Genomic DNA, 21,148 nt, shown 5'->3' with positions numbered 1-21,148 from the left:
AATGACTAATGTGCAGGCAGTGTACATGGTGTGGATATGGGAGAGAAGAGTAATTCCTGCTCAAGGCAAATGGAACAAGAAAGAATAAGATTTCATCTCGTTACTCAGAAGGTCATGCATTTTAAAATATGTGGATTCAGGTTGGAGAAATGACTCAGAAGTTTAGGGTGTTTTCTGCTCTTGCAGCGAACAGGGAGTTCAGTTCCCAGAATCCACATTGGATGACTCACAGTTGCCTGTACCTCTAGCTCTGAGGAATGCGATGCCCTCTTCCAGCCTTTATGAGTACCTGCACACACATGCTTACATACACAGAAACACATACACATAGGTAAAAAAAAAAATTTAAAGAAATCTTTAAAATTTTTAAATTGCTTGTTTTGCTAATTTTTAAAATTATCTACTTACTATTTGTGGGCTGCAGTTGGCTGTGGGTAACTAAACCCATACACAAGGGAGAAATAGTGTTCTGGATACCTGAAGTGTGGTGAGTGTCTCAAGGCCCCCACACGAGTGATGATACAGTTCCAAGGAAGAACTGAAAGCACATTTCCAGAGCTTTGCAAAATTCAGACCAATGAAGCCAGTAATTTCACATCTCGTCTAAAATGCTATCTCAAGGGGCTCAAGCAAATCAAAGTTAATGTACAACAGTAGTTTTACACTGGCTTCATACTAGTTAAATATTGAAAACCAGCTAACTGTAGCATCAAGGAGAAGGACTCAATATCAAATAGTCTAAAATGACCTTAAAGTCCTATTCTAAAGGTTCAAGCCACAGGATAAAGTTCACTCAAACTGAGACAATCAAGACATAAAGCCTGTAAGCTGCTCAAATACTCAAGTGGCACCATCTGGAAGGGGCAGCCCAAAGTATGAGTCCAAACTCCGCAAGTCTGATGAGATCTCCAGGGAGCATATCCTGGCAACTGCAAACATAACGGCACTCAAGCCATTAGGGGAACTTTTGTCAGCAAATCTAGCTGGATGGATCATTTCAAATCATGACTCTACAGCCATCTGCCATGGACCATGCAGGTGCCAGCCACCTGCAAGATTTCTCCACGTGTGATCTCATGTGATCTTTAAGGTAGTGTGGCTATGTGAATGCTACAGATAAGACCCATGACACTTTTTAAAGGATTTTTTATTATTTTTAATTATGTGTGTGGGTGTATGTTCACATGTGTGCGGGTGCCATGGAGGTCAGCAGAAGACATTTTGATCCCCTGGAGCTGGAGTTACAGGTAATTAGGAGCTGCCTGACCTGGGTACTGGGAACCAAACTTAATCTTTTGCAAGAGCAATACATGCTCTTAACCTGTGACTGATCTCCCTAGCTCTAGTCATGACATTTAAGGGAAAAGAGGAAAAGTTAAGGAAGACAGACCCTGAGAATCCAAGACTTTAGGTTTCCAATAATATTGTCTTTGCATAATGCATGAGATTGTTTTCTGAGATTAAAATTAGCCCTCATGGGATGTCGATGAGATGTCAGACTGAGAATTAAGCATTTCCCACAAGAGATTTAAATCATCAACAAACATCGCAGTAAATGTCCTCTTTTGAGAGAAAAATCAGACAAAAATCCTTAAAATCTCATTCCTAGAGTAAGGTATTACTTACACCGAAAGGATGTGGTTCCCAAGCCTGAGTTGTAAGTACCTATCCCTACTGATATATCTTATTAGAATTAGACACAGCGTTCCCGAAAATAACAGAAAAAATAATAGTGTCATCAGTCTACCAAAATGCTTTGAAAAATAAAGATAATATTCTTTGAAACTGAAGGGCAATATGGATTCTGAGATTCGTGGCTGAACAATGGCATGTTCAGATCACGTGACAAAATGTCAGTGAATGATGTGACTGGGACAGCAGAATTGTCCCTTCCCTGCAGACACTGTAGCCTGTTCACCAGGAAAAGCATTTTTCTTGGAGACAAGAGAAATGAAGACAATTTTTAGTGGTCTCTAGAAGTCTATTTTATAATCGCATTTCTTAACTCTGAAATGGATAGAAAATTGCTTTTAATTACATTCTTTAAAGTAATTATATCTCCAATTGTACGCTAAATTGAATGTTATAATTTGGGTGATTTGCACAAATTTCTGCTTCCAGATGAGCTTGTTAAAATTGAGGTCACAGAGAACCTTTCAATGAGGTGTTTAATATATCTCCTACCTCACCTCCAGGCTTTTATTCTCAACTTGAGAAATAGCTTCTGGTACAACAAAGTTGATATAAAAATTGAGTTAATTTTTAATGGCCTAGCTTCCTTCGTACAGAAAAATCAAAGAAATCCACCCTCTCCACGAGATCTACTATGTTGAGTCCCACGCAGCAAGTGGAATTTGGAGGGGGGCAGTGGGCAGTATCATGAAGGATCATATTGTGTTAGTCTTTTCCATACAGTACGAGAAATGAGGCTGGGCTTACAGGAATCTCTATGAAACCAATACATTGTATAGCTCAGGACCAAAAGTAAAAGGCTAATGGGAGGTTTGACCCAGAACTTGCCTGCCTCCAACCCTTGCTCACACATGCCTCAAGAGCATCCCTCTATACTGCATCCCTGACTCTATTGCTCCATTGGCCATTGAGACTGAACCTGGCTCCCTTTCTGAGCCAATCCCTGGCGCTGCTTGATATAGTTCAGACACATTGACCATTGAGCGCTCTCCACTCCTGCAAGCCCCTGCATGTCAAACACTGTTCCCTTTTCCTGGAAATGCTCCTTGGTCATGTCTATGAAGTGGACATTTTTCAAAACCCTCCTTTGAAGCTGTCCCTGAAGAAGATGGCAGATCCCCACTCTGTGGTCTCCGCTTTCTGTATTGACATCTTTTGTCCCTTTACAAACATGGCATCTCTGAGTGTGATAATCATTCCTTATTGATAACTATGATCCCTGAAGCCAGGTCTAGGGGATTACAAGTTCAAGACCAGCCTGGGAAACTTAGTGAGATACTTTCTCTAAATAACAATAATTTTTAATATAAGATCACTTTATTGTAATGAACTCATAAATAAAATATCGGGCATCTAGATTAGCCTAGCCACTCAAACACACACTTGTCCAATATATAAACCTCAATGAGTTTGTATAAAAGAAAATAATAGTAAGTGGGAGGGGGATGCTAAAGAGAAGATTCAGTGGTTGAGAGTGAATATTGCTGTGGCATAAGGCCTGAGTTAGTTAAATTCCCAGTACCAATATCCAGTGGATGACAACTGCCTCCAACTCCAGTTCCAGAGAACCTGATGCCCCCTTCTGACCTCTGTAAGCACTGTACTCATGTGTGCAAGCCTATATACATATATATATGTATAATTGAATATATATATGTATAATTAAAAATAAAAATAAAATATGTTTTGGTGTTTTTTTGTGGGGGCAGTTTCAAGACAGGGTTTCTCTCTGTAGCTTTGGAGCCTGTCCTGGAGCTCACTTTGCAGACCAGGCTGGCCTCAAACTCACAGAGATCCGCCTGCCTCTGCCTCTCAAGTGCTGAGATTAAAGGTGTGCGCCACCCCTGCCTGGCCTAAAAATAAAATATGTTTTAAAGTATTGAGCGTATAGAAAGGTGGTAGAGTACTTAGGTGATGTGTAAGGCTCTAGATTCAGATTTGAGAGAGAGAGAGAGAGAGAGAGAGAGAGAGAGAGAGAGAGAGAGAGAGAGAGAACTATTTAACTATTTCCTTTTCAGCTCATAAATGAAATAGGTAGATGGGTGGTGAAGTTGATGGGTTAGCAATGATGGGGTGAGTGGGTGGGGAATGAATTACCTGATATATAAATGAGTATTGAGATGGGTGGGCAGATTAACAGTCAAACAGATATTATGTGATTGGCTAGATGACTTTTCAGACAGACAGGCAGACAACAGAAGATAGGAGATGAATTCTAACTTCGATATTCTCTTGCTGTACTTCCCACAGAGAATTAAACAAAGAAAAAGCCAAAGGGAATAAACTTATAAGTAAAATATTAAATCCAATGACAACTTAATAATGTCCAAGTCAAGAAAATAGGGGATCCCCTTCCCCTCCCTGAAGAGGGCTACTTATTACCTACACAGTAGTTTGCCTTCTTTGAGTAACCTCACGATTTTTCTACTGCCACCAACTCCAGTTTCAGGGTACTGGAATTTCTTTCCAATAGGAGCTTAAAGATATGAAAGATTTAAAAAAAATCACAGAACAAATGTGCTGAGAGATGTCATTCTGTGTGCTGTGAATATGTGTTGCTCTGTTTGGTTCATAAATAAAATGCTGATTGGCCAGTAGCCAGGCAGGAAGTATAGGTGGGGTGAGACATGAGGAGAATTCTGGGAAGAGGAAGGGTTAGGTCAGGAGTCACTAGCCAGACACAGAGGAAGTAAGATGTGAAGGCAGAACTGAGAAATAGGACCAAGCCACATAGCTAAACATAGATAAGAATTATGGGTTAATTTAAGTGTAAGAGCTAGTCAATAATAAGCCTGAGCTAATGGCTGAGCAGTTATAATTAATATAAGCTTCTGAGTGATTATTCTATAAGCAGGCCATGGGACTACAGGACCAGAGAAACAATTCCAACGAACTTAAAAGACAGTTTATAACTTAAGGAATTCAAAAATCAGTTGTTTGAAATATAAATGCAAATCTCATTATCAATGACTGCAGAATTTTCAGCTGCGGTAGAAAGTCAGTCAGTTTTGACTTAAAAAGTTTAATCTTATGTCTGTCTTTTACTAGCAGAAAGGGTGAATTTGGGGTGGGTCAAGATTTTCATTAATCACTTCTTTGAAGATCCCTGTGGTTCTGTGCTTGCTAAAGCATTGCAAGAGTGGAATACCCCCCAATACAGCCACAACCCTTCAGGTCCCTCACCATTGGCAGCTACTCTGTGCTGCAGCAGAAACCTCAGGGTGGAGATGGTCACGTTCAGAACATGTCTAGAAACCTGGGGGATCATCTGGTGCAGTGGTAGCCAATCCAAATCTCCCAGAGATGTTAATGAACTAGAACAGAAACAAAACCAAGCAGAGTGAGCTGGTGGTCAGCCAAAGAGTATCAACTCCAGACTTACTTAGTTCCCATGGGCCACACCCCAACCCAGTTCCAGGATGTTGCCAGACCATTGATATGTGAACATTCTGCTTGGTTTAATGTGATGCTAACTCCCTGAGCAAGAGAACAAGCAGAAGTGAGTTCTTCTCTTGAAATACCTCAGAGTGGTTCTCACATACACCCTGCTTTGGAGTGCTCCACCACTGGTGCTGTTTTATGCTCAGCCTTGGGTCTTCCTGCCCACTCTTGGCAGCTGACAAGGCCAGACAGAATACACAATGTGAAAAAGAAGAATGAGCAGCCAGCTGGGCTGCCTCAAGTTCCCATAGTCAGTCTAATACTGACTGCATTGTGTCCTCTCCAGGGATCTGAAAAAAGTCATGGGCCAATTGGTGTTTTTCAAACTGTTTTACAGAATACGGGGCTTTAGGCAAGTGGAGTCTGTAGGTATATGATATGCATTCTGTTTTTAAGTGGCAACATTTTATAAATAATTACAGTTGTAGGTGAGAAAACATCTTCAGCTGAGGTGGAACTGCATATGTTTTAGCAGCATGAGGCTGACTCCACTATATATCGTGGTCCCAAACAGGTGATCTTCATGTGGTTTCTCCCTAAGGAAAACCTCTCACTGCAACTTTGTGCAGTTGGGAGAACCCCAAGACTATAAAGTCATCCCTGAACCCCAACATCACGTGCAAGCAATGGCTACCATGAGTAGATTTTTCTTGCTATCATAGAAACAATACAAATCAGAAATGAAACCGACACAGAAGATGACACTGTCAGTCACTGTCATCAATACCTTCTAGCTTCAATCTACATCTCCCTTTAAATAAGCTGACTATTCTCACTGTCCACTGCTAATACGTCCCATGCACAGAGCAATGGACAGAGGGGGGCTCCCTCCAGCTGTGTCCAAATATTTAAGATAATGAAGTGTTAGGATGTGCTTCATTCTCAGTCATTCAGTGCATCTCCATGACAACTAAAAAGTCATAATGAAAATTTAAAAGTTCTGATCCTCAGATGAGCTGTGCTGCAGAATGTGAAGGCTAAAAGACACCCACCCCCGACAACCCTTGCCTGTGTCAGCATAGCAAGGGGCTGTGTATTGAATAGTTAAGATATAATTTAATGTAAAAAAAAATCACTGGATGAAAAGTAGGAAGCCCACTGTGGAAAGCTCTGCTCTAAAATGTGCCCCTAGGGACATGGGATCAGAGCCACCATACCAATTGGGTCCCATCTTGTCAGGAAGGCACCGAGTTTATCAGGCTGCATGATGTCTTGGGCATTGTTAGCTAAAATTATTACATTTATGTCACTTTTCTAGTGGTGAAAACCTTAGAAACAACACAACTGATGGTTAAGATTATGAAGTGTATTTTGGTATATACTATTTCATCAAAATGGAATATTATACAGCCATTAGAAACGATCATTCAATGACAATACAAGCCAATGAAATGTTAATCAGATAATGTTAGCTTTCTAATGGTTGAATATGAGCTAAATAGCACCACTGCCCCCAGGTAAGACATGTGCACACAGATGGGGACAAAGACAGAGGTGTAAGGGCTCCAGACGTTTCAGCAGGACACTAATAGGGTGTCTTTTATGAAAATATTACTCAGTGAAATATTCCCCTACCAAAACTATGGAAGATTATACATATAAGTATTTGTTGCTGTTTTCCACTTACTTCAAACCTGCCTGGAGAAAGTGTGTCACAGCACCCAGGCTGTCTTCCAAGTGAGCATTGGTTGTGTGCAGTCTGGGAAGTGAATGTAGAAAATCCCAAATATGAGGTTGCTGGTGGAGGCTTTCCAGTTTTGATATCACATCCTCAGTTTTATTGAGATCCATCTAATAGGAAAAAATTACCAAAAATTTTCCCATTTAATTTTATTAATCAAGCGAAGAAGAGACAGACAGACAGACAGACGGATGGATGGACAAGATGCTTCAGGTGTGTGAGAAGCTCATGCCTAACACATACTTATGTTCAACAAATAAGATTTTAAAATTATTATTAGACTGCTTCTATTTTTAAAGTTTTGAAAATATAAAAATTGTCATGTCTAAAATCAAGTATCATTTAAAACAACTGTAGAATATCATAAGAAAAACTTAAGGGAAGAAGAAAAGGCAGCAAAAAAGTGAAAGGGGAAGGAAAGAAGGATGCAGGAAAAGAGAAAAATGCAGGGGCAGGGACACAGGTTTTGCTGTCACAGACACCACCAATGGGTGATACCCTGGGAAGGTTGCTCAGAGCGCCAGTCCCCACCCTCTCCAGCTGAGCTTGCTCCTGATGGGGAACAGATGCAGAAAGCAAATCCTCTCAGCATGTTCTTGGTGCAGGGTGCTGTGACCAGAACGCTGGGTTCTCAGGGAACCATTGGCCTTAGCTGAGGCTAGACAAGATAGCTAGCAGGAAATGTGGAACCTGACAGGCTCCTGCTGGCACTGTGTAACCATCTCCTGGCTGTTCCTATTCTAGTAGCCAAGAGTCCCCTCCTCTATTATAGCCTTTCCTGTCAGCATCACCCGCCACCTGCAGGCTGATGCTTGGAGTGGTTGTTGCTCTGACTTGATCCCTCCACAGTACTGAGATGGTGGATCACCCCATATTCTTGAAAATAGTTTTTCTCGACTTCCACACAGCTCTGTCTCCTTCTTTTCCTCCTCCTAGCTTCACACACCTTCTCAGATACATTCTCTGCCTCATCTCCATCTACACTCTCCATCCTTCACCTCTATCTACACTCTCCATCCTTCACCTCTACCTACACTCCCCATCATTCATCTCCACCTACACTCTCCATCCTTCATCTCCACCTACACTCTCCATCCTTCATCTCCATCTACACTCTCTCTCTCCATCCTTCATCTCCACCTACACTCTCCATCCTTCATCTCCATCTACACTCTCCATCCTTCAAGCATCACTTCTTCCCCAACACCTTCCACATCCCACATCCATACATCTATCCCAGACTATTTATACCTCAACACCCAGTTTGTGTCATCACACCCTCCTTGACAAAACCACCTTGATATATCACTAACATGCCCCAGCCCATCTTGTGTTTCTGGAAAGCAGAGGTGGAAATACTGCTAAGCATCTTTCAAAGACAGGCATCTTCATGACACAGACTCACCCAGCCATCAATAGAGTCAAGGGTGTGGAGGCCTACACAAAGGGTGAACCTGTCAACATTGAGGTTCTTCCCTATCACACTACTCCATGAGATACTCAAAGCCCAAGCATTTTTGGTAGCACTGACATTGTGTCTGAACAATTCTCAGAAGGCTCTAAGGCACCTCCAGAAAATGTGTACATGATAATCCACTAGAAGAGTCCAACAATAAAGGCCAACCAATGCTTCCATTAAATGACACCCAACTGTGATCGGACATCTAGCCTAACTGCTATACCAGGGCAAAGGGATTCACTCATACAAGCTCAGTTTAAAATAACTGAAGAATGTTAGCTTAATCCAGTGAAGCACTATTTTAATGACCAAATTAGCATTTTAAGGGAATTATGAGTAGCCCTTCTAAATGTCAGATGGCTTGTGACAATGAAAGACTGATACAATCAGTGTGACCTCAAATGTGTACAGATAATAAGTTGTCCCATTGGTAACTATGACCTTAACTGAAAGTCCTGCATTTAAAGCAAGTCAAAAATAACATGCCAAACACAAATCTCACCAACTTTGAGTTCATGTTGACTTAAATCCCTCCCCCAAAGCAACCTGAGTACCACCTACCACCCATTCCCTCCCCTCCAACCTTCTCCTCCTCATACACCCAGAACTCTGACTTCAGAAATTAAAACCCATCTTTTAATCTATATATGATGCAAATTTATTTCTGTTGAATTCCACCCTGCACAGTTGTTCAAAAAAAAAATCAAATGATTAATAGAGTCCTTGAAAAATACAAGCTCAGCTACAAAGGGAACACTGAATCATTGTGTCTGTGTGTCCAGCATCACTGGGAATACTCACTGTTAGAAAACTGGAGCCATCAGAGGAACCTACAATAAAACACATTCAACAGGTCAGCTGCTCAGCCCCCAGAGCACCTGCTTCAGTCTGGAAGTGAGATGAAACACCCAGGCGCGAAACACAATGGTGAGCAAACAGAAGGGTAAATGTGAAGATGACGGTGGTTGTCATATCCCAAACCTCATCGATACAGTTTCCCAGAGACCAAATAGTAAAGGAATTTCAATACTTTGTTCAGTGTCTTTGCCTGTCTCTAATCACACACGGCACTGTGAGTACTCACCACACAATGAAAAGAGTGAACGTAAATAAAGAAGAACAAGCTGGATATGTTGACACACCCTATAGTCAGTTGTTTTTTACTCTTTGCTCTCTGGGGGCCCACCACCCAGCTCCCAAATAAATACATGGAGACTTATTTTTACTTATGAATGCCTAGCCTTAGCTTGGCTTATTTCTAGCCAGCTTTTCTTATCCTGCCTACCTTTCACCTCTGGACTTTTGCCTTTCTTTATTCTATATCTCTTTCTTTCCTTCTTACTCCATGGCTAGCTGTGGTGCTGGGCGGCTGGCCCCTGGTGTCCTTCTCTCCTTTTTCTTGCTCCTCCTCTTCTCTCTTCTATTTATTCTCTCTGCCTGGCAGTCCCACATATTTTTCTCTCCTGCCTGGCTATTAGCTGTCCAGTTCTTTATTAGACCAATCAGGTGGTTTAGACAGGCAAAGTAACACAGCTTCAGAGTTAAATAAATGCAGCATAAAAGAATGCAACACATCTTTGCATCATTAAACAAATATTCCACAGCATAAACTAATGTAACACATCTTTAACTAATATTCCACAACAACACCTGCAATCCCAACACTCAGGAAATAGAGGCAGGAGGATTGCTGAGTTCAGAACCTGCCTGGTCTACATGGTAAACTCCACGTCATCCAGAGCTACAAAGCAAGACCCTTTCTCGGAAAACAAACAAGCAAAACCTTCAGACATGAGGAGAAAGAAAAGTAAAATTATTGTTTTTCAGATTTTTAAATAACATTGGCTATGGGAAATAGCTCAGACAATAACAAGCTGAAAATGGATATATCCTTCTGAAGACAATTAGTTCTCTCAATCATAAAAAAAAACACTGCACTTGAACCCACCCCCCAAAAATGTTATTGCTTATTGAGATAAGATCTTTACCACATAGCCCAGGCTGGCCTTGAATTCAATATCATCCTGCCACAGTCCCCAAATGCTGAGGTTACAAGCATGAACCCAGACCCCAGTAGAACTCCCTCGTCTCTTGTGGAAGAATACCTGCCTTCTGTTGAGACCTTCTCTCAAAAACCAAAAAAGGAAGAGACCAAGTCACATCTCCACGAACAAAGGGAATCAGGAATGTATGTAGAGAAGGTGCGGACAGTTCTTAAATATAGACAGATGACATGGGATGGGTAGATGGCATTAGAGAGGTGATTAAGCTAGGTGGGCCTCAGCCTATGGGAGGGCTGGCTAACTCCTCCTTTATACCCTTTATGCCTCCCAGGGAGGAAGAAGGATCCAACCCCATCTTCCATAACAGCAAGCAGCGCTGACCTTGTCCAGCAGGGGGCGCGCGCTCTCTTAACCCTGGAGAAGCTAGTAGCATAAAAGATTCTCATTCTGTGTCCAAGAAAACAAGATAATGTTTTTTTAGGTTCTTACCTGGGGTTTCAGATCTTTTCAGCCAGAGTTTTTGTAAGCTCTTTGCTTTGTCCATTGTTTCAAAAATATCCTCAGCCAGGTCCTGTATCTCTTTTAAAAAGGCCAGGCTACTGACTTTGCTGTCGTCAGTTGTAGTTTGGAACCTAGACGAACTTCAGACACAAAGAATAAATGCCACGGGTGGAAGAATTCTTACAGGAATCAGTTTCCCTAGTGTTTAAAAGGGTTTTGACACTCCATACGAAACAGTCTTCAATGAAATATGCACAAGGTTACGTGCCTACCACCCACCAGAAAAACCCTTGACCATCATCCAAAAGGGAAATTATCTCTAGTATATGCATGTTTAAGATTAGAAAAATTTTCCTCATTCTCTTCATTATCTGTAAAGCTCAAAATCTTATATAGTCATTAGCCATTTTTTTTTCATTTATTCAACGTGTATTATACGACACACCGCACTCAGGGTGCAGAGAGTAAGCCTTGGTAAGCATGAGCAGGAGACAGAGAGGATTGTGAGTAGGGAAAGATGCTATGAGACAAGGAATGCATGGTACTGGGTGGTGGAGAGGGGCTCATAGCTGATAGCTGAGAAATGGCCCAAGAATTGGAAGAACTGTGGAGTCCGTGCTGGGCATGGCAGCACATGTGTAAAGGCCCAGGGGTGAGAAGAGTCAGAAGTGTCTGCATAAGAAAGAGTGGAGGATTCTAAGTAGTCAGCCGTGGGAAGACAACTATTCAACAGTATATTCAACAGATCTGCTGAATATGAATATACATGAACAACTACTCAACAGCTCTTTCTCCTATCTTAATAGGAAAAACCACCCAAGCACACCATTAGCTGTAGAAACAGCATTTGCTAAGCCCGGTGGCCTTTCATAGTAAAAGGTTCCTGTGAATGACATCAACTCCCTCAACTTGTAAGGAACACTCACAAAACACCTGCTGCGAACTTCCCTTTGACAGTAAGAACCTCAAGGCTTTCCGCACAAAGATCAGGAGCCAGTCACAGGAGCAGCTCCTCCCCCTGCCTTTTCAATATCTGTTTCAACTGCCCAAGGTATGAGGGCAAAGTGGAAATAAAATAAATCTTAAAAGCAGTAATGCTGGGCTGCAGAGATGACTCAGTGGTTAAGAGCAATTGTTGCTTTTGCAGAGGACCCAGGTTTGATTCCAACACCTATATGGTGGGTTGAAACCCTCTGTAGCTCCTCTCCCAAAGGATCCAAAGCTGTATTCTCTCTTCCTCAGGCACCAGGCATACACGTGGTACACAGGCATACACGCAGGCAAAATACACATGCACGTAAAATATTAAAATCAGTAAATTTTAAAAAAAACAAAGAAGCAATGAAAGAGCTTTCTTCAAAGATGTGTAGTTGTACACAAATTCAAAGACTGTGAATAAAGTTCAAAAGAATTTTTAAAAACTAAAATAAGAATTGGTCTCCTTCCTGTGCTCCCCGATGAACAAGTACACTTGACATTAGAAGAGTGAGCCTTGTGGGTACAGAGTGAGGAAAGATGGTGGAGGAGGAGGAGGCTTTGGAGAAAGGGGAAAGACAGATTCAGGATCTGCTGTTGACCCTGCAAAGACCTTTAACAAATTAGGTGTGGAGCATTAACTATACTATTCAGTTCTGTATTTCTGATGCTTTGACGTGTTGAGGGATTGCTGGCCCTAAATGGTGACCCCTGCCAGGGTAGTCAGCCCTTGGATATGGCAAACATCAATCCTACGTGGTTGAATTCATCCATGCCTATGTATTTATCTGATTAAAATGGGGTTTACGAAGATGCAGGCACCAGTGGCTTCTCCTGGAGCAGAGTGGAAATACAGACTCAAGCCTGAAACACCGCTTAGCACCCAGGAAGAGAAACAAGAGTTCTCTTTTGAGAATGGTAGAGAGGAGCTCTGTGCACTGAACATTCAAGGATTGTAACTGTTTTCCCACGGAGATGATTAGTTCCTCCTTCCTTTATGTATACAACCTATTTGTTCTAAGTAGATTATCTTTTTAATCATATTTTTTGCTTTAAATTTTAATTAAAACATTTTCTTGTGGTGACATATTGCGCACCCTAATAAAATTTTCCTGAAGATCAGAGGACAGAACAAGCCACTCGATTAAACAGGGATGCCAGGCAGTGCCTTTAATCTTAGCACTCGAGAGGCAGAGATCCATCTCTCTGCCTCTTAGAACTCTCTGTGAGTTCGAAGCCACCATGGACTACATGAGGTTGACTCAGTCTAGGAGAAAAACAGAGCCAGGCAGTGGGGGCACACATCTTTAATCCCAGCACTTGAGATCTCATGCCTTTGCTTGAGAAGCACACATGCCTTTAATCCCAGCACTAGAGAGGCTGAGAAAGGAAGTAATATGGTGGGTGGAAAAAAGTATATAAGACATGAGGAGACAGGAACAAAAGCCTTTTCGGCTGAGGAAGTTCATTCAGCTAGAAGCCTATTGGCTGAGGCTTTTCAGGCTGAGGAGTCCTGGAGGTAAGAGTTGGCTTGTTCCTTTGTCTCTCTGATCTTTCAGCTTTTACCCCAACATCTGGTTTCAGGTTTTTTATTAATAAGACCTCTTAACATTCTAGCTATATTTTCTTGCATTCCTTTTCTTTTAATTTTATTTTAGCATTGGGCAATGTTTCTCCTACAAGGTAATATATATATAAGATATTTGATATTTTATAAGCATAGAAAATGCTAAAAAAAAGTAACCCACATAAATTCTAATTCTAGGGGAATAAGTGAATAGTAATATATGTTTCTGAAAGGATTTTCTTTCACCTTAAAAACAGGGTCCTAGACCCAGTGGAGTCAAAGGCACCACAAGAAAACCTATAGAACCAACTAACCTGGGCTCATAGGGACTGAACTGACAACCAGGGAGCCTTCATGGGATTGACCTAGGCCCTCTGTATATATGTTACAGTTGTGTAACTTTGTCTTCATGTGAGACTCCTAACAGTGAGAGCAGGGGCTGTCTCTGACTGTATTGCCTACTTTGGGGACCCATTCCTCCTACCGGATTGGGAAAAAGTGTGTGTGTGTGCGTGTGCGTGTGCGTGTGTGTGTGTGTGTGTGTAATGAGAAAGTATCCTCATGACTTTGTATGGCAGCACTGTTCGGCTGCCTACAATGAAGCTCAGACCCAGTAGGAATTTGTTTTAATCAGTAAAACTACTGATTTGGAATAAAGTAGAAAAGTCATTCCACAAGTTGCTGCAAGCATGTTAAAGTAACTAAGCACCAAATTAAATTTTTAGCATATCTAAAAAAGAGAAAGGCATAAAATTGAAAAGAATTTTTCCTGATTACAAATTATAGAACCCTTTAGAGGTTTTTAATACTGTATTACTTTATAAATTAGAGAACCTTGGAAATAAATAACAAAGTTTGCATGACTAAGAGAAAAATCCCCTCCACAGACATGATCATTCACTGCTCAGAGCCTACAGTGAAACCAAACATCCTTGATAAATAAAATAAGCTCAGTGCCTCACTTGGAGCAGAGCACTCAGAAGAAGAAATTATCTTCCAAGCAGAGACTCATAGCAACCCAGCCGACCCAGGGTGGAGAGGCCATCTTCACCAACAGATGAGCCCCTAGAATCTCATCTGGGAAGGAAGGAAGGAAAGGAGGGAGGGAGGGAGGGAGGGAGGGAGGGAGGGAGGGAGGGAGGGAGGGAGGAAGGGAGGGATCAGTCTTCCTCTTGAGTGTTCCAAATGCCAAAATCACAAGAGGAAATCAGTTACAGCTTCTCTAGAGAGAATCCATATTAAAACCTCGAAGTGGCCTCTGAAGACTGCTCTCCAGCCCTGCAAGTGCCCAACACCCCCCTGGAGACCCAGGGTTGCCAGGTGGAAGGGACTGGTGGAAGGGAGTGGACACAAAGCTCCCCTGTAACAAAGAGCTGGTTTTATGGTCTAAATATTAGTCTAAAGATGACTTATTTCATTCTTTTGTTCATATTATCAACTATTATTAACACGAGAGATGTTCAGAGTAGAAAGTAAGTATATAGATCTTTAATTCAGTGTTATAGCATGTGTAGACAAGGGAGTAGAGAAGAACAAGAGATGGAGGTGAAGGGAAAGAGTAGAGAAGGAAGAGAGGTAGGGGTGGAGGAGAAGATTCTCCAGGTACCAGGGAAATCCTAGCACTGTAGCAGGGTTTGGGGAACGCAGCTTCCTCCTTCCTAAACCCAGTTCTTCACTGACACTCAGCTATCCAAAGCCTTATCTTACCCATGTAAACTGAAGTTCACACGTAGACTGTGTTAAAGTTCTACAAGGCCAATAGACTTACAACTTTGTGATTGTGAAGGATCACAGTATCGCCAATCCACGACCAAATGACCTTGGGTAACTTTTAGTTCCCTGAAAGTTCATTGCTCACCCCTGAGTCTAACCTATCAAGTAAAACTTTTGGAATGTGTTAACTTGGTTAAACATTGTCTTCCATCAACCCAAAACTAAGCACCATCCCATAACAATTGCTTCGTTTTGCTGTAACCCAGCTGCCTCAGAGCCCCACCAATACATCTGGGAAATGCCTTGATTTGTGGCTTCCCTTGGGCTTGTGACAATGAAAGACTCATGTTATGTCTTTCACAATGGAACATAGTATTCTGGATCATCTGAATCTGTGTGCTTATGGCATGGTTATTCATATTTGATTTAGAATAAACTACCTCTTATTCCCTTTGAGGGGAGGGCTGTGTTTTGTAAGGATACCAGGTTGGAAAGAAGATGTGGCAGAGAAAATTCATTTGGAAGAAACAACTCAACTTCTTTCTCAGCCCTCAACTAGCCCCAAGTATCACCCTCAAAGGCCAGGAACCAGATGTGATGCATAAAGACAGCCATGTGTTTTGCCACGTGGGGATCTGAGGCTGCCAGCAGAGGAAAGCCTGGAAATCATGGGTCAAGCTAATGCCTGGGTTTGCAAATGAGGAGCCTGGAGCCCATAAGAATCCCTTGTAGTCAAGACCTTTTTGAAAGTTATGTGGATTATCTTTCTGTACACTGTAAATATGTGTTGCTCCCATTGGTTAATAAATAAAACTGCTTTGGCCTATGGCAAGGCAGGATAGAGCCAGGTTGGAAATTCAAGCAGATACAGGAAAAAGAAGGGTAGAGAAGGGGAGAAGCCAGCCAGCCACCCAAGGAGCAAGATGCCAGCAGACCAGTAACACCATGGCAACACATAGATTAATAGAAATGGGTTAATTTAAGTTTTAAGAGCTAATTAGTAATAAGCCTGAGCAATAGGCCAAATGATTTGTAATTAATATTAAGCCTCTGAGTGATTATTCTAAAAGCGGCCGTAGGACCGAGCAGGACAGAAAAAGCCTCTGATTACAAGAAGAGTTATCACAGTCGGAAAACCCATCATTCGAGTAAGACCACAGTATCCACTTAACAAGGATGGTATAAGGATGAGCTAGCCCCTCTTTCTTAGAGAATGATGGTGAAGGGTCATAGTAACCGTGCAACTGGGGCAGATCCATGCTGCTTTCAGGAGTGAGTCAGCTTCAGAAACAGTACGGTAATTTAATTGCTTTTACCAATTCTTACATATTAATTAACAAACAGACCATGTCCTTATTGAATTATTATTGTTTCTAGGATGATTAGGTAGAAATATAATAATTCTAAGAAGCTGCTTGAGGCTCTCATACTGTTACTCCAAGGCCAGAGAGAAAATGTCTATGGACAACACACAGCCAGGAATAAGGCTGGTCAGGGTGCAGCCTGGGGTAATGTCCACCTGCATCTCAGGCTGGGGGTCTCCAGGACACCTTCAGGGAAGAAGCAACTTGAAATCTGTGAGGATATAAGTGTTTAATAGAGAAGCCAAGTTTGAGACATTAGACGTTGTCCTCTAATGAAAGAAAAAAAAAAGCAAGAATTCTGTGTGACTTTGTTAAGGGACAACAGAAGAGAATGCATTTGGGCCACTGCATTGCAGGACAGAAGTGAGGGCTCCAGGGTGCTTCACAGTGTCAAGGAGAATATCAGAACGGAGGTGTGTTAGCATAGAAACTGAGCCAAGGCATGGAGAGCAGGTTTCAGCTAATGCCACTGCAAACTGCCTTTAAACAGGTTGCAGACATGGCCTTGAGGTTCCGTTCATGCTGACCTTTGCTGGATTGAAAGGCAGCATTTTGAAATGATTTTAAGCACTGAGCCCTTTTTCAAATCCATCTAGAACCTGAGGCTGTACCAGGCAGTCCCCTTGCTAAAGACCTTTCTCCTGCGCCATTGTAATTCCTGACCCACAAAGACAAAACTCCCAACCTCCTAAGGGCTTGGGGCTATAAATAGAGCTGTTATGACTTGAATTTGAGTCTCTAGCATTGCAATCTTAACTAGCCACAAATAAAGGTCACTTTTCTTTGTCTCCCCAGCCCACGTTCTGACTTTGGAATCTCCGTGTCCTGCGCACTCTCCATTTCTCCTGTTTACCTCTCACTAGGGATTCCCAACTCAGCTACTAAGAGGGAAGAACCACTGTGTGTGTTGCCAGGTCAATGACAGGACACAGGAACTGGAGAGCCACAAACACACCCCACAAATTATCTTAGTAGACGGAACAGACCTCAAACACTACATTGAGGACATCAACTGAGCAAGCATAGTTCCAAAATTCCAAGTACCTCAAATGCTGATGGAAGTAGCGAGGCGGGCATTGGCAAACTTGGAGGTCACTGAGGTTGGACCACTCCTTTATAATAATAAGCTTTGAACCCCACCTCTCATTTCCCTGGTACCTCACCAGTTTTAAGAAAAGGAAGTTGCACAATTACTGCCCCCCCCCTTAAAATTTCAAACACAATATGAAAGGATGGCAGTATCAAGGCTTGGTCGAGGCTTGACACAGTGCTCTACACTGCCCAAATGATGGTGAGATTACCAGAACATACTACTGCCCCTTCTTATAGGGTTAATACACCTGTGCCTGTCAATCACCTGGCCAAAAGACTGCCTCCAGAGAGTTGATGCCTAAGGACAAGTTAAGGAAATGGGAGGAATGCTTATCGCCTTAATGAAGTATGCACTTACAAGCCCCAGTAGCCCCTCCTAAGATGTAGCCACTTACGGATCTCCACTAGGTATCAACCAAAATCTGAAGCATGCTACACTTCCTCACCTATACATGCACACACACACAGCTGCTCACAGACTGTTTCTAACTCATAGAATGTGACTTGCCCTCCTCCTCTTCTCCATCTCTTTTCTCAGGCAGCTGTTCAGATGCTCAGCTTGCCTGCCCTGTTGATTTCCCCTCAAACTCTACTGAAAGGTCCTTGCGCTTCCTCCTGAGTCCACTTTTGTTTTTCCTTGTTTTGTTTGGCTATTTTGGAGACAGGGTTTCTCCGTGTAGCCTTGGCTGTCCAGGTACTGGCTTTGTAGACCAGGCTGGCCTCAAACTCAGAGATCTACCTGCCTCTGCTGGGATTAAAGATGTGTGCCACCACTGCCCAGCCTTTGAGTCCACTTTTAAATTCTTTAATTTACAAGACAAAGAATCTATGAAAAGCAGCCCTGTTTTCCCTGGCAACACCATTTCATAAGCCTCTCCTAAAATACCCATAGAGAGTGGTTGTCTCACTAGCATGTCACTTTGGGACTTGCTTGTGCACATTCACAAAGAATGCATGTGTACAGCCACACTCCAGAGCAGGAACGAAAGTGCCCAGAGTCTCACAACACCAAGAAGAAAACCAGGATGAAGGAGCACAGTAGGGTGCCTCACATGGAGGGCAGCCTTCATGCCGATGCAAGAGATTTCTGATTATTGCCCTCAGTTTTCCACTAGCATATAACAATCTTCAGCTGTTTAAAGACCTCTAATAATGCAAGTTTTAAAAGATATGCCCATTAAAACATAAATAGAATATTACTCAGCAATAAATAGAAAGACGATGTGCTGGCACATACAAGACAAGCAGATCTTTAGAGTATGGTGTTAACTGGAAACCACAAACTAATTCCATAAGGTTCCATTCTTTATTCCACTGACATTCTCAGAATGACAAAACTAGAGAGACAGAGGACAGATCCATGATTGGTGGGGACAGTGTTCTTGTGGAAGGTCCACCTCAGCTCTTTCCCCAAACCCACCTCCTCAAAGCCTGCCAAACACAGCCCCTCCCCCGGAGATGCTCAAGACCACTCCCATAGGGTATTTAAATTGCATCCCGGAAAACAGACATGTGGTTTTCCATTCTCTTGTGTCCCCATCTCCTCTCTGGAGGGCTGGTGAATCACCCAGGAATGCTTTACCTGTTAAACCGGGGCTTTTTCTAATTCGGTTTGATTTGGTTTGATTTGGATTACTGCATCAGCAGAGAGGCTTATGGGGTGCAAAAACCTCTCGGACAACATGCAGACAGAGAGTGACTTCAGGAAAGACAGGAGGGAATTCTCAAGTTGCCTGAAGAGTTATTTCTGTGTCTGGATTGTAGTGTCACATGAGCTTGCTCCTGGGCCACATGGCAGGGAAGTACAAACATATACACACATACACACACATGCACACAAACATACACATACACACACGCATACACACAGATGTATACGCATAAATATGAACAAGTCCTATATTCTACCTAAGAGCACTAGACCATCTCTGCCCCTGGGGTTGCTACTGTGTTACAGTTGCATGCATAGCTCATCACTATATGAGGCATCTGCCTGAAGGGTCTGTAGGAGGAAAACACAAATCAAACCCACAGTGAAGATGGACAAGGTGCTGTCTGCCTGAACCTCTGCTCCTGGTGAGGCACAGGCTGGATGCTGGTGAGTGGGAGGAGGCTGTCTCAGAAGAAAAGGGACTAGAGACTGAGGTCCATGGAAGAGCACTTGCCCAGCACGGATGAAATGAGATCCTGAGTTCCCCAGTACAAGGATCGAAGGAAAAGGGTGGGAGACAAAGGAGCAGAGAGGAAGAGAGGAAGAGAGGGAAGGAAAAAATGGGAGGAGGGAATTTTAAGTACTGATGAGGACAAAAAGAAACCAGACCCTCAGAACCCACAAGCAGGAAGATGAAACGGAGTGATGACCCTGACCAGAGACGTCTGCAGGCGAAGCAATCTAATGTTCTCAGCACAAGTGGCTTCCGAGTCCATGAAAAATAACCATGGCAGCCACTGTCACCATAACTCACCAGCAGAGGAGCCACTGCTATAAAACTAGTGGGAGGCTGATAATGTGACCCACGTGCGTGACCACCGAAGTTTGTGATTCCTAAGACAAGTAAAGGCGAAAGAAAATAGAAGGTTCTGTAGGTTTTTTTCCTAACATAGCCACTTTGGGAGAAGGTCTGACCATTGACAGTTTTCAAAATGCTAAATAAAACTGCCACATAGCCTAAGGAAAGTTTATGAAAAACACACCTGAATAAAGACTTTGGCTTCATTCATAATAGCTGAAACACAGAAATAACTTAAATATCCTCAGTGCATGAAGAGAGGAGTCAGTCAGTCACTAATTTAAAATATGAAATATTGTTAGGTACCACATAAAGGAAACTCCAAGACAATACTAATTAAAAAAAAGACATCCACACATGTATACACACACAGGCACACAAACACATAGGCACACACACCTAGATCCTGGTACACATATGTGAACAAACACACACACATATATACATACACACAAACAGACACACACACATACACAGGTGCACAAACACACAGGCACATACACACAGATGCAGGTACACACATACAGACAAACACACACACACACACATACATACAGGCAGACAGACGTATACACACATAGGTACACATGTAGGTACATACATATAAACACACATGCACACAAATGCATACTCATGCACACCAACACAGACAAAACACACACAACTGTAAGTTTCACAAGTTCTATAAAAAAGGATCCGACCACAGGATTGAAATCTGTAGGAAAGGAAGGCTGGCTGCTGAAGTCCAGCACTGAGGGGAGAGGGAATGGAAGCTATGGGCATAGGTTTTTCCTTTTGAAACGACGAAAAAACTTAATTGATTATGATGATCAATGTTAACTCTAATTTACAACTGTGAATATGTCAACACTATTGGGCTGTGTACTTCAAATGAGTCACCTTTTTACCTTTTTTTTCCTAAAAACATAACACCAATCAAAATCTTAGCCTGCACTTTGCAGAAATAAACAAGCAAAGTTTGAAAATCGGTGTGAAATCCATAAGCCCTAGAAAAGCAAAATGACGTTTAAAAAGAACGAAGCTGAGAACTTACACCGACTCCAAGATTTTCCCTGACCTACCGTCACTAGGGTCAGAAAGGACAGTGGAACAGGAAAAGGGCAGAACTGCACACTACCATTGCCTCAAC

General features: G+C 42.3%; 1 protein-coding gene across 1 annotated transcript in view; it reads right to left on the bottom strand.

Annotated features, from left to right (window-relative positions):
• The window catches only part of Abca13 (ATP binding cassette subfamily A member 13), a 446,515-nt gene that overhangs the window by 388,578 nt on the left and 36,789 nt on the right, over positions 1-21,148 (bottom strand). Inside the window, exons 4-7 of the mRNA XM_052734499.1 lie at positions 10,766-10,917; positions 9,075-9,103; positions 6,761-6,924; positions 4,876-5,006 (exon numbers count right to left, since the gene is read on the bottom strand). Coding sequence (XP_052590459.1) covers positions 4,876-5,006; positions 6,761-6,924; positions 9,075-9,103; positions 10,766-10,917 — 476 coding nt within the window. The remainder of the gene's footprint in view (positions 1-4,875; positions 5,007-6,760; positions 6,925-9,074; positions 9,104-10,765; positions 10,918-21,148) is intronic.

Source organism: Peromyscus californicus, unplaced genomic scaffold, assembly GCF_007827085.1.
Source record: "Peromyscus californicus insignis strain IS unplaced genomic scaffold, ASM782708v3 Scaffold_13__1_contigs__length_99412109, whole genome shotgun sequence".
Classification (NCBI taxonomy): Eukaryota; Metazoa; Chordata; class Mammalia; order Rodentia; family Cricetidae; genus Peromyscus; species Peromyscus californicus.
Note: the sequence above shows the minus strand (reverse complement) of the source record. Positions and strands in the feature narration are given on the sequence as shown.